Genomic DNA, 15042 nt, shown 5'->3' with positions numbered 1-15042 from the left:
TCTGAGTGCATGCTGGTCGGGTACGCACTCATTCCAGCATGTACTTATTACTTTAGCCCGTCACTGAAATGTGCAAGCAGAAGTGCGTGACAGGCTGGCGCCCTGCAGCCTTCCCGAGTATCGAGTCCTGGTCCTTGACCGGGCCTTGTTTTTGTGTAGGTCTGCAGCTCCATATTTTCTATTTGTTTTCCCATTATCTCAAAATTGCCTCCCTGCTGTTCCATCTCTATCGTTTTCTCTCATGTATCCAAAATGGCCATTCCTCCTCATGGACTGCCAGCAACTAGAATGGATATAGGCCCAAGCTACCTGTCCTCAAAAACAAAACAAGCATTTACAATGCAATGGTCTCGGCATTGGTAAAGTTGGAGCTATTGGCATTGCTCATGACATTATTTTTGTTTATGTTTTTGTTTTTAAAACATTTAAAGAAACGGCATTGTTATTTACAATGTCAATAGCTTAATCACTCTCAAATGCGAGACCCATTGCATTTGCACCCACACACAGAGCCACCTACACACACACTGATTAAGCTATTGACATTGTATATAACAATGCCGTTTCTTTACATGTTTTAAAAACAAAAACATAAACAAAAAAAATGTCATGAGCAATGCCAATAGCTCTAACTTTAACAATGCCGAGACCGTTGCATTGTAAATGCTTGTTATCATTAAAGTGTACCAGTGTGTTACCGTCTAGTAATCTATTTCCTGAACTTTCTCAACCCCCATTGTTTAGCTCTGTTTGAAAATAGCTGTCTGTGATGCAGCAAATTGAGACCAGCTACTTGCCTGTGTGAAGACAGTCGATCTCCCCATCGCAACAGTAAAGAGCTGTTTTTACATTGTCCAAGAAGAGTCTATCTTTTCTTCAAATTTAAGTTACCCTGCAATAAAGGTTTGAGTGACTTCCTATGACAATTTCCCTGTGTGAGCTGCTTTGCCTTGGAAAGTGCCCAGGGCCAGAATCTCTGCAATTTATGTCGCCTGAAGTTCCTTGGCTCTTATAATCCTGACCCCTTTCTTGTCAATAACCTATATTACTTCAACAAATAACGGATATATGCTTTCTCATATTTCACAGTTCCCAGTTTATATCCCCACATACTGATACCGTTGTTGGTATTTCTGGGGAACTGTGCTTAGGACTTTCGTGGCCTGCACCTTCCAAGCTTGTAAAAGAAACGCACAAACCTATTATTGAGGGTCTGGGGATTTACCGAGACTGTGACTTCAGCACTTTTAAATTCAGCAATGAGTAATTTACTTTACTCCCTTAGTGTTAAATGACTACCGCATTGACAAAGGGGTAGCACACCAAGCATGATACTGCCATACAATCAGGAATAAACGTTGTGCAATGCACATCATATTTCCTCGCTACCTCTATTATACAATGCATGCGTACTATCAGCATCAACTTTGCTGCGACACAAACAGATCAGATGTTAGTCCCGTGTGTACCTCTAGCCACTCTTTCCACATAGGCAATATTACAAACACACATCTCTCCAAACAACTACCTGTAATCGTTCTGAACAGTTGGCACTATGATACCACCATTGGTAGATGCACACTACACAAATGCTAGGTTACATAACATAACTTGACAAGCGTCACTTGTGAGTCCTACACATTGAAAACGATAGAACAAAAAACATAATTTTTATGTCAAGACAAAGTTGGGGAAAATCTAAGAACAAAGCGCTATAAAATGTTCTTCTGCAAAAAAAAGTGCGCCAAACAACATCAGCTCGGTCTAATTTCACTTTAAACAATTGTACGTGAAAACATAAGAATTGTACGGCCGCTTACTTTGAAAAGGCTCTGGAGCAAAGACAGACAATGTCACTGTCCTCACCGGGCTCATCTAAATGCAACACGATCTCTGCCACCATGCTCCACCTTTCGCACAACATGATGGTTCCCGCGGAGAACAGCAACCAAATATGCCTTCTCTGTATGCGGGGGTGCCACACAAATGCTTCAGTGCCTCTTGGCGACAAGCATCGAACGTGTGAGTCGTGCCAAGATTGCGCTTTATCACCGGTAAACACGGTAATCACTGCGCACGAGGACCGAAACAGCGGCTCCAAGTAAACACACTCAATCAGGTAAAAGAAAACATATTCTATTTAGATAGGGCAGTACTGTGACAATCAGGGATTGGTTTGTTGAACTTTTGTCATGTGACTGGCTGGGATGCTATTGCCAACTGTTCATTGGCCAATAGTGCTCTGAAACTACACGGCTGTGGATTGGCTGAGAGACGTCTGCCAATTTATTACTGGATGAGTGATCCCGGAAGACTGCACTCAGCCCTACGATTGGATGACGGCATGCCTGTTTTCTTCTGCGCGGGCAGTGTGTTTTGTTTGCAGCCCACCCGGCCTGTACTGTCGTCATAGGCGTGTCATCTTCTCCTTCTTTTCCTACGGCAGCACCGGCGTCTGTAAGAGCACCTTTCGTAATTTACGCCACCGCACCCGCTCTGTCTGTTGCGCCCCCGCAGCTTTTCACTTGGATTATTTTCTGCAGGCGGTTCAGGTGAGGCTGCTGCAATGTGTAGTATCACCTGACATCGGACCAGTTTTGGTACCGAATGGGGCTAGGTTGCTTATGATTTAATCCCACTTAGGTGCCAGTGCAGAGCTGGCTATGCGAAATTGCCCAGATGCTGTCTTCCAAGCCCCTGCAACCGGACGAAGGGGGAGCGGACGAGCACACGACTGCCTTTCTCCGTGGCAGAGCAGAAATGCCTCGGAGAAAGGCACCGCCCTTTTCGGATTCGGGGGCGTGTTTTGCTGTTGTCTCCTCCCTGAGACTTTTCGCAAAAAACACGCCCCCCGATCCGAAAAGGACGGGGCAGGATCAGAGTGACGGGACCTCTTCTCCAATGGCTGGCCAGCATTTACTAGGCCAGCCAATGGAGAACAGGGAAGAAGAGGGGCGGGTTCAAGCCCCTCTTCACCCAAGTCATTATGTCTCGCGAGCGAGACTGCGCAAGCGCAGCCATCGCTAGCCGAGACCTAAAAAGGCGATGGTGAATGGGAAAGCAGTCCGTCCGTTCACACAGGGAGCCCAGTTGCACAGTGCGCTTGCGCATAAGGACTTCTCTCTGACAGCACGTCGCAAAACCCATCGCCGAGGACGCAGGAAGCGGAAGAGAAGTAAATTGTGGGGCGGAGGAAGGGGAGGGACTAGGATCCTGGGTGGGAACATACAAACAAGGAAGAGGAGAAAGTCTTTGAGTGGTACGGAAGTAACGTCCGGGTGCTGACTCTTACCTGTGACAGGTGCTGTGGTGTAGTAGTTGCGCACCACCTGGCGGAGTGAACAAATAGAACTTTACTTATCCGGCTACACTCGAACGTCTTGTTTTCAGAGCCTGTAAAAGGGCCGTACTGTGTGTGCTCCTTCCGAACAGAGGGAAGCTGTGCTCAAAGTTACGCTGACACAGTTACTCTTTGTGTTGCAATCCAGCATTTCCGGTTTCAAATTCTGCAAATCTCGGTGTTCTTTGTAAGCACCGTAGCTCAGGCCGGAGTTTCATACCCTTGCACAAGCCGACGTTCTCTTTACAAATCCACCCAGTACAACGCTCTCTTCACAAACCCTGGTACCAAGTGGCGTTCTCTTTACAGAGAGGACGTTTCTAAAGCCTGACATAATTAGAATTTCTGGCACAGATTGAGCCCTGTCCTCCATCCTGTCCCAAAGACACGTCCCTTCGAAGCTTTGAACGACTTTAGTGGGCGCCATGTCCGGGACTCCTACAGACCCCGGAGCACTGCTGGCCTTTGCGCGCCAGGTGTACGTAGAGGCTTTGGGGGGAACCGCTCCCAAAATCGCAGTGTCCGCCCCAGGCCGGGTGAACTTGATCGGCGAGCACACGGATTACAACCAGGGCTTCGTGTTGCCCATGGTAAGGAGGTGGGGGTGGCACAGTGACGAAGGTGAAAGCACCCCTGGGATGCACAAGGGTGCGTGTGGCGCGTTGCGAGACGGTGAAATGATGCTGGTCACAATAAAGGTTTTATTACGAGGGCAGTAGGTTTTGGGTAGGAAGTTGTTATATTTTGCATCGCAGCCGCCATTCTTTCACTGCTCATAGAGTAGTAGAGCTGTAGGGAGTCAATAAAACCACCACTGTGTACTCTAGCTGTTCCTGGTGAGGATGCGACCACATGAATTCCAGGATATTTGGGGTCCTCCAGCCTTTTAAATCCGTCACCGCATTCCAGAATCATGCGTGCGCCTTACAAGTTCCAATACCACAGTTTAATTACACATTAAAACTGATAAAGACATCAATACGTATGATAAAAAAAAACCTTGATCACAAGTACTGCGTGTTCGCCTGTTAGGGGAAAAACATATTTTTAATGTTGCTGCCTCTAGATGGAGTTTCAGGCCTGTTTTCTTCTGCGCGGGCAGTGTGTTTTGTTTGCAGCCCACCCGGCCTGTACTGTCGTCATAGGCGTGTCATCTTCTCCTTCTTTTCCTACGGCAGCACCGGCGTCTGTAAGAGCACCTTTCGTAATTTACGCCACAGCACCCGCTCTCTCTGTTGCGCCCCCGCAGCTTTTCACTTGGATTATTTTCTGCAGGCTGTTCAGGTGAGGCTGCTGCAATGTGTAGTATCACCTGACATCGGACCAGTTTTGGTACCGAATGGGGCTAGGTTGCTTATGATTTAATCCCACTTAGGTGCCAGTGCAGAGCTGGCTATGCGAAATTGCCCAGATGCTGTCTTCCAAGCCCCTGCAACCGGACGAAGGGGGAGCGGACGAGCACACGACTGCCTTTCTCCGTGGCAGAGCAGAAATGCCTCGGAGAAAGGCACCGCCCTATTCGGATTCGGGGGCGTGTTTTGCTGTTGTCTCCTCCCTGAGACTTTTCGCAAAAAACACGCCCCCGATCCGAAAAGGACGGGGCAGGATCAGAGTGACGGGACCTCTTCTCCAATGGCTGGCCAGCATTTACTAGGCCAGCCAATGGAGAACAGGGAAGAAGAGGGGCGGGTTCAAGCCCCTCTTCACCCAAGTCATTATGTCTCGCGAGCGAGACTGCGCAAGCGCAGCCATCGCTAGCCGAGACCTAAATAGGACTTTTTATTTGCGTCACCCCTTGCAATAGAGCGGCCATCTTTAAACATCCCAGGCTCAGGAAAGAGGGCTCTTGTAACCGATTTGCGGTTCTTTCACCTTGCCCCTCCTCATGGACTGCCAGCAGCAAGATTGGATATAGGCCCAAGCTACCTGTCCTCAGAAACAAAAATAGGACGTTTTATTCCTGACACCCCTTGCTACATAGCGGCCATCTTTAAACGTCCTCAGGCTCCGGAAAGTGGGCTCTTTTAACTGATTTGAAGTCCTCTCTCCTTGGATCCTCGTATCATTTGCCAGTCCTATGCGATTACCCTACATATCGAAGGGAAGTCGTATTACTCCCTACAACACAGGATAGGGATTTTATTAGAATCATAGCCACACTACTACTCTATTTACTCTGATTAATCCATCCCCAGATCATCTCTGCCTTTGGATAGCCCGACCAGAACTCTAGGGAAGCCACTAGGTAAGCGGACAGCACCACTTAGTCTGTGTAACCTTCATTCTCTCACTCTATCTCCTCTATCTAGGGAAATCACAGAGAAAGGTGTTAGAATCACTCTTTCAATCAGCCAAGAATCGTTCACCTTAATTTACCCGCTTTCCTCTTTCTCACCAGTATGGCAGGATCATGCCTGAATGCAGCAGGAGGCAACTCCTACACTATCATATACCCACCCAACCTATCCAAGACTGCCGCAAAATCCTTCCAGCACAATCTTCTGAGAAGACACGCTGAGACTCTGATCTCCGACCTGTACTTCAACTTGGAAAAGGGCATCATTGTTAATGACCTTATATTCTACATCACAAAAACAACACTATGGCGGGCAGCCATAATAAACCTACTTAATGTTCTTGAAACCAGAAATATTCCATACAACGCCAAATTTACGATCGCTCCCTCCCAAAACCTAGGGGCTGACCTTAACATTACAATCTATAAAAATGGCACCGTTCTGATCCAAGCTCCAAATAAGGATCTCAAAAAATGTGATGACCTCCTCAAAGAGCAGGTGCATGACTCAAATCCCTCAAAGCACCCCCAGCGCCCGCTGTCTCAATCTAACCCACGTCAGAGCACAGCACAAAGTCTGCATCGCAGGGTAAGGGCTTCCCGCTTATGTCCACCAAAGCTGAAGCTACTCCCCTAAGCCCCCTCAAAATCTCTCCCAAAGATTGGACTGGCACTAATCTCCTCAACGGGATGTCCCTACAGCATGGTACTCAGGGCAGCATCTCCCCTAAATCTAATAGAGTACCATCCTCCACAGCCCCCAACACACTCTACTTCTCCTCTACATCTTCTTCTCCAACATCCTCTACTGCAACCCCATCATCCAATCCTCGCCTCGATCCCACTTCTATAGCGGCAAGCACACAAGTCACCCGGAGCTCACCGTTTATCCCCCCCAACCCCCCCTTCAAAAGGCCCTTTAGCCACCCTACTGAGCATGACTAGCCCTTTGCACACCTCTCCGTTCAGAAATCCAGCCACAGGGAGGTCGAACACCTCTATCAGGTTCCCCGAGTATACTAGCAGTCCAAGTCCTGATACGCAGGTCCCCTTGCCGCTAGTACAACCTTCACTAACGGACCTTGAAGCTCTGAACCTTAGAACAGCCAACATAGCTCAGAGCATCCATAACACTGTTCTTGAAATGAAGAGCATCCTACACCTTACTGAGCACTCTCTCTCGAAAATCAAGCTCACTTAAAAAACAGTTCTCTACCCACAAACCAAGCCTTTCCTTCAACCCATGTCGCTGGCCAATAGACACTATTCCCCTCGCAATCAACTCAACTACCTATCGGAGGATGAAACCCTAGCTCTCCTCTTATGCGGCAACTCCTGCCGCTTCCAGTCCTCCAGACAAGAAAGATGAAAACAAAATTCATACGGTTTCAATCAATACTAATAGAATGTCAACACATAGAAACAGAGGAGTAAACAGCAACAACTTAACGCAAGTACCCTTATTGACCCAAACTCGCAACACAACCCAGGGGAACTCAGAATCACCACTCTCTGGCCTCCTACTTAATTGCCGATCAGCAGTAAAGCATGCCTTCAACATCGCCGCACTCATCCTGAGTTAAGAAACCAACGTAACAATCTTAACCGAATCATGGCTCAATGAAGCATCATCGCCTTATCTGGACTTATTGCTCCCTCCAAACTACAACATCATAAGGCTTGACAGATAAAAATTAAAAAAAGGGGGAGGTATTGCTTGCATCTACCGATCTGACCTCTCCGTTACCGAACTTCACTCTGATCCCCTTGACTCCTGCGAATATCTCGCACTCTCCATATGTAACGACTCTAACCAATTGTGCAAACTGCACACTTTCTACCACCCCCAGGTAAGAATGACACATTCATGGATCACCTCATGGAAATTATTACTGCAGATGCCCCTCCCCCACCAATTTCGAAGATATTTTCCTTGGAGACTTTAGTCTTCACTGGAACGACTTTAATGACCCCCAGGTCAACGCCCTTAAAGACTTCCTAGTTGACGAAACACTTACTCCTTGCACTCTACCAACTCACACGATTGGATCATCTCTGAGGCAACAGCGGTCAGGCTAAACTCAATTGCTCCCTGTGACTGGTCAGACAACCACGCTATTACCTTCCAAAATACCGGGCGGACACAAGGAAAGATCAGCGCAACTAGTGGAACCGAAACTCGGGCTTAGGGACACAAAAAGCATAGACTTTGAGAAGCTGGCCGCGCGTTGCGAGAAGGATCTCCCCTCTCCCCCAAAGTTATCAAATGTTCAACAACTTAATAAGCACTACAACTCAACAATGTCTGACATAATTGACTCTCTAGCCCCGTTAAAACTAAAAGGATCTCAGGTTAAAGACAAAAATCCCTGGTTCAACGGGTCCCTTAATAATGAAAGAATTCTTCGGCTAACAGAAAGAAATTGGAGACAACACCCCTCCGCCTCCCAACTAAAACTTCTCCGAAAGACCAAAAATGAGTACAAGAGCATCCTCAATAAAAAAGAAATTCTTTAGATCGGAACTGGAGATCTCTAAGAACAGACTTCGTAAGCTCTTTGAAACTGTAAGACAGCAATTAAACAAACTGGCAAAAACCTCTAAAGAAGCAACAAAATCCCTAATGAGCTGTGATGAGTTCTCCTCCTCCTTTACAGCCAAAATCAACTCTTCAGGAAACGAGCTGAATTCTGCCTCTAGCGTCCGTTTTCCTCTTCCAGAGATCCATTTATCTACACATTCCCACAAGGCAGTAGCCAAAAACCAAGCACACCGGTCCACCTTCCAGCTATATGACAACCACTCCATCTTCAAAAGTCTATCCTCCATAAAACCGAAAAACCACTTCAATGACCGGCTCCCCTCAAGTTGCTTGGCCACAACCAACCAATTATCATACCCATCTGGACTACAATGATCAACGCTTCCCTAACGCAAAGGTCCATACCGGACTCTCTAAAAGCTGGTCAAGTCAGCCCCATCTTAAAAAAACCCACATTGAATCCAGCTGAACCGAATAGTTTCAGACCAATATCCAATATTCGTCTTCTAGCGAAAGTACTTGAGAGATGTGCGCAACATCAACTGAGCCAACACGTTGCCAAATTCAACCTGCTAGACGAATGCCAATCTGGTTTCAGGCCAGATCACAGCACTATAACTACCATTCTCCATATTGTAGATGACGCCCTCCAAGCTCCTGACCAAAGCAAATCTTAATTCTGTTGGACCGATCATTGGCATTCAACACAGTAAACCACGAGAAACTACTAGAACGGCTTGAAAATTGGATGGGAGTAGTGGGGGCTGTTCTCAAATGGTTTAGATCCTTCCTTCGGAACCGCTCACATAGATTCTTAGTCAACCGTAATCTATCCTCTCCTTCTCCGATAACGATTGGAGTCCCCCCAAGGTTCAACTTTCTCCCAAACTCTCTTCAACCTCTGCCTTGAACCGTTAGCTGAAATACTGCGTATAGCCAACATCTCTTTCCACATGTATGCGGATGACACTCAGATCTACATTAAAATCTCATCTCTAGAGAAGATCAAATCAATGAATGAGGCCCTAAAGCTGACTGCACAATGGCTCAACTAAATGCGCAAAAACTGAGTTTCCTCTAATTTCCCATCCTAAAAGTACCACTGACGTACTGGAATGGACCAAGACGATCACCATGCTGAACTGCACTCGACCATAGTGGGCACAGCCAAATCATTTGGAATCACACTGGACAGCAACCTGAATATGCAGATCACATCAACTCTTTGGCCAAAAATTCCAGGTTTCACCTGAGGTACTTGAGAAAATTAAAACCATTCCTAGAAACATCAGACCTAAAAATGGCAGTTCAGGCATTAGTTATCTCTAGGATCGAATACGGATGCTCAACCCTCTCTGGCCTACCCAAGATCTCAACGGCCCCCCCTAAAGGCTTGTCTCGACACAGCCGCTAGACTCTTAACAGGCTCCAAAAAATTCAACAACATCTCACTGCACCTGAAGGCGCTGAACTGGTTTCGTTTTGAAGCCAGAATCCAACTCAAATTGGCCTGTATCACACATAACATGTTACACTCAAATTCTCCTGCATATCTTGCCCAGAAAATCGTAGAATCTGGATGAGTCAGGAACTCCCGGTCTGCCAGAGACTTTGTGCTAAAACCACCCCTCTTCAGCAAGAAAATAAAACATACAACCGAGCTTTCTCTGGGGCCGCTCCTAAAATCTGAAACTTGTTGCCGTCTAACTTCAGAAGTACACCCTCTTTGTCAAGATTCAAAAAGGAAGCTAAAACTTTCCTAATGGGCAAATTCCTCCCATAATCTTGCTCAGTGCACACACAGCTCAGCCGCCTGGAGGTATGTTTTTGCTCCTAACTTGAACTCCACCTATGTAAACCGGTCTTGATATCTGTGCCTTAACCCTGTGTTCTGGTATCATGGTCTATTGCTCATCATTGTGCATCTTCTGTTTGTCGCTGTCACTTCTCCTATCTCCCGCTAGGGTACCCTTCGCCCATTCCTACTTCTGTAAATAGCTGGTTATCTCTGCAAAGTGTTCTCATGATCGCCTGTTCCAAATACTGTAAATGACTTGTTATTCCCCCAAGTGTATGCACGTTCGTCTATCCCTACCTATGTAATTGCTTATTATATCGCCTATTCCGAACTTCGTATACAACTTGTTATCCATGTAAAGTGCTTTGATACCCTAACGGGTCACATTCGCTCTCTATAAAACAGTAAATAAATTAATAAATGTAATATTGGATATTGATCCCTAAGAGGCTCCTTCAGTAACAACCACTGGTTTCATGGGCAAGGACACCGCTGCCCTTGCGCCCTTCAGTGAATGATCAAGTCTAGACTGATGGCAACTCACGCATCATTGTCTTTCTGTAACACTGCTGTAGTAGCTGCACCCTTGCAGACCCTACTGGAATACTTCCAGCCCTGCTGCAGGTTCTACTCACCCACCAAGCAGTGCGATCCGAAGGTTCTCTTTGAAGGTGGGGTTCAGCAGCAGCCCTTGCAGCCCCCCCGGGAGCTGCTGAGTGTGCCACAGGCGTAGGCCAGACAGAACCTCTGTACTTTCTTCATGTTCCCTAAATAGTTAAAAACAGAAAACGTGAAGGTAGCAAAACAAATATTAGCAAGACTAAAGAAAAAGAAAAGTCAGATGCGTGGTTGGCAGTTAGCAGGTCTCACAAATCCCCAGGCAGGGCTGGTCATCTACCAGCTTGTAAAGTTCACTTGACAGCACCCAAAATAATTCTTAGGGTGTGTGCTTCCCTTCCACTCCAGTATCATTGACCGTAGGGGAAGGAGAAACAAGCCTTCGGTGCACTTCTGGGAAGGCAGAACTCATGTCAGAGGAATGCTATTGAGTGCAAAGCAGGTCACAAATGTAATGGAGACGAAAAGATACAAATCAGGATCAACTGCAGGGAGGAGAGACAGGGGACCCACAGGAGAGATACAGGAGTGACAGGAGAGATACATGAATGAGAGGAGAGACAGGGGAACGACAAGAGAGAGATACAGGAGATACTGAACACTGGCAGGAGAGACAGCTTACAGAAGAGACAGAGAGTGACAGGAGAAATGGGGGAGTGACAGGAGAGCTACAGGAGTGATACATGAATGGGAAGAGAGACAGGTCACCGACATGACAGATACGGGACCGACAGGAGATATAACACAATGTGCTTCTAAGACAAGGTCTTATGCCATGAGACTTATCCGCGGAGGCCCTGTAGCCCACATGGCAAGAAGGTTGCTGCAGCAAACACTTTGAAGGGTTTGTCTCTAAACTCTCACAAAAAAAGGAACGGCTTAAATAAATACGAGGACAGAAAATATTAGGACTAATGAGCATCCACTCTGGTAGTAAGCTTCATCCCATCACTTTTTTCAATCATTTTAGACAAAACTGCATTTAAGTTATGGCATATACTAATTTAAATAAACAATGAAATCAACACAATAACAAAAACCATACAAAATATAAGTGCAGTGTAAAATAACTTGAACCCTTCATAGGAAATATCTGCTGCTTCTTGTGAACTGTAAATAGAAACTATGAGTGAGCACAAGCTGTCTATTGTGAGTGCTCTTTTAAAGAGTACATAAAAAAGTGCAAATCTGCGATTAGCAATCAAGAAGTCTAGACAATGAAATCTAGATAATGCTTTAATAGTGCAAATTGGTAAAGGCACAAAATGCTATTATGTGCTACCGTACAAACAGAACTTATCAAACTGAACAGAACATATCTCGTCTTTCATGCCTAGAAAACCTACACACTATACCAACTTAACATAGCTACTTACCTGCCACAGCTACCTACCATACCTAACCTACAACTACCACACATACCTGTCTATCATGCCTGCCTACCCCACCTAATCTACTTTAAGGACCATAACTAACATATTATACGTTACACGCCTATTATTCTTAACCAACAACTACCTACCATACTTAAACTATTCTTACCTACCATTCTAAAATACATAACTCCTTATGTACCATACCTACCTACCACTTCTACCATTAATCACTTCACCTAACCATACCCAATCTTCCAAATCGTACATATCTTACCTAAACTACATATCATACCTAAGCTAGCATACCTAATCTATCAAATCTACCTACCAACCTACGCACCATACCTCTTAATTACCATTCCATTCATATCTACTATACCTATAACTGTCATGCATACCTAGAGACCATACCCAATAGTCTTGACTCACTATAACTAAGGTACCATACATAACCTACCTATCATACCAAACATAACTACCCTTTCTTGTCTACCAAGCCTATGCACCATACCTGGGTACTAACATTATCTACTTATCTTCATAAGTAATATATTTACCTAACTACCAAAAAATACAGTATCTACTATAGTTAACACACTTAACCTACCATAACTATTGTAACATACTTTCTATACCTGCCCACCTTATATAACCTACAGCCCATACCTACCATACAATAGCCAGTCAGTCAGTCAAAACAGTCTTTATTTCGAATATTTCATCTTAAAAGACATTTAAAATTCATCAAATACAATTAAAAAGTTAATGTATTATTTATAACAATTGAGACTAAAAGCTATTTAATAAATAACAGGTTAAGATCAATAAAAAAGTATTAAACATACATAGACTTTGACTTGAAATTCATTCTACAGTTGGGGGTAATGCTACGCTATAGTATGTATAACCAGTGGTAAAATTTCATCTTTTCCGTATAAGCCACGCCCAACTAATATATTTGGCTAGACCGATGACCACAAGAGAAGATGTATCAGTCTTTAGGATCCTTCTAGCGGCCTGGGCTGATCTGACACCTAGTTCACGACACACAGGTCGCAGCCAGACTCGCCTAGGTTGGTAATATGCCGGGCATACAAATAAAAAATGATCTTCTGTTTCGACCAAATTTTTACAGGATGGGCATTTATCAGTGCCATTTAAGGACCAGCTAGAAGTAAAGGAACCTAAAGGAAGGGTACCAATTCTGAATTGGTGGTATAATTTCCGATCCAGCTTTTTGGTTATTACGTCCCAATATACTTCTAAAGATGATTGATCCTTAATAGACAAATAAATTGAGGTCAGGGAACCACCAGTAGAAGGAGTAAATCGTTTTTGTGAGGCCCAAAGCCAGTAGGCATCCCTATATATTTTTTTAGGGGGAAACACAGCAGACACAGGGTTGGACCACAAGTCACCCATGCCCATTTCTGTCAGAATAAGTTTAATTTCTGTAAGCCAACGAATTCTATGGGAGCCTCTCATATCCTTTACCTCATGCAGCGCTTTAGCATAAATGGATAGCTCCGGGGTAGTCCATAGGCGTCGCCAAAACGCCAGGGGCCTATACCGGATCATATCCTCTATGGGTTGGCAGCCCAGATCGAATAACAAGGGGATACGTGGGGTGGAGGGGGGTAGCCCTATCAATGATCTCAAGAAGTTGTTTTGGGCCACCCTCAAGGAGTCAAGATTACTAAACCCCCATAGCTCGGCGCCATACATGACTGCAGGGAGGATACCATACAATAGCTAACATTCCACATCTAACTTATCATTCTTACCTTATTACCATACAGACCAAACCTACTTATCGCACGTTCCTACCGCGAGTACCATACTTACCTACTATATAAATCATTTACAACGATAATTGACCTACCATATGTAACCTGTCATGCCTAAACTACAGGCCATACCTAACTTAGCCTACCAACCCACTATGCTTAACGTATCATATCTATTTTACTACCATACGTAACAAACATACCTGTAGCATTTACCTACTGCACTTAACATAATTACGGATACCTAACATATGTACACTATCCGAACTACAATATGTAACAAACCTAAGGACCAACTTAACATACCTTCTTATCCAGCAAACCTAACTGCCACAACTAGCAGCCATACACAACATTGGTGCTATGCATACCTACCTACTATAACTAACTGATTATACCTGACCTACCACTCATACTAAACATAACAATTACCTACCAAACCTACGTACCATCTCTGCTTACTTACCACACCTACAATGTACATACAAGATGCATCTCCCAAGTCTATAATAGCTTACCTACCTACCAGAACATATCTACCTCACCTGTCCTACATCTCAGCAGTATGTACAGCCTAAACATGCCCTCAGGGGGCGTTTGTAAAAACAAAAAAGGGCTACTTAAGCCTATGGCATTTTCAGTAACTGACTGGGATACTGCAGCCTGCTATAGAATCACTTGCGACTAACTTGATGGACCTCTAGAAGACAGCTTACAGTACACTTCTGCCTGTAGCGCCAAAGAGCTGATTGCAGCTTTTGACAGGCATGAAAATAAGAATGCCATTGCCTTTTAAGAATAGAGAGCTTTGCCAATGAAGGTTTCAATTGTTTTCACATGACTTTGAACTTACTTGTGATTTTCCTTCTTCACCCATTGGGCCACAGCAGCTTGCGGGAGGGGCTGATCCAGAAATAGCATCCGCATCACATAATTCTTAGCCAATCCCGGCAATTCACTAGAAAGATGAAAGATTAATTACGTCAAAGTAACAGGAAAGGGCCTTAAAACAAAACAATCTTTGGAATGACTATCAGCACATCTGCATTAGCAGAATAGAGTACCTATCTGACCATACTCCAGGAGAGAATGCCGAGGCTCGGGGTATTGAGTACCTATCTGACCATACTCCAGGAGAGGATGCTGAGGCGTAGGGTATAGAGTACCTATCTGACCATACTCCAGGAGAGGAGGCCGAGGCATGGGGTATAGCGTACCTATCGGACCATACTCCAGGAGAGAACGCCGGGTGTGGGGAATAGAGTACCTATCTGACCATACTCCA

General features: G+C 45.1%; 1 protein-coding gene across 2 annotated transcripts in view; it reads right to left on the bottom strand.

Annotated features, from left to right (window-relative positions):
* GTF2H4 (general transcription factor IIH subunit 4) overlaps positions 1–15042 on the bottom strand; it is a 57183-nt gene that overhangs the window by 34623 nt on the left and 7518 nt on the right. For both annotated transcript variants that reach the window (XM_085613794.1, XM_085613784.1), the window contains exons 2-3: positions 14611–14715; positions 10612–10743 (exon numbers count right to left, since the gene is read on the bottom strand). In XM_085613794.1, the coding sequence (XP_085469920.1) occupies positions 10612–10743; positions 14611–14684 (206 nt within the window). In that variant the 5' untranslated portion in view covers positions 14685–14715. The remainder of the gene's footprint in view (positions 1–10611; positions 10744–14610; positions 14716–15042) is intronic.

This window comes from Triturus cristatus, chromosome 1_1 (assembly GCF_964204655.1).
Source record: "Triturus cristatus chromosome 1_1, aTriCri1.1, whole genome shotgun sequence".
NCBI lineage: Eukaryota > Metazoa > Chordata > Amphibia > Caudata > Salamandridae > Triturus > Triturus cristatus.
This window is presented reverse-complemented; position numbering and strand designations above follow the sequence as displayed.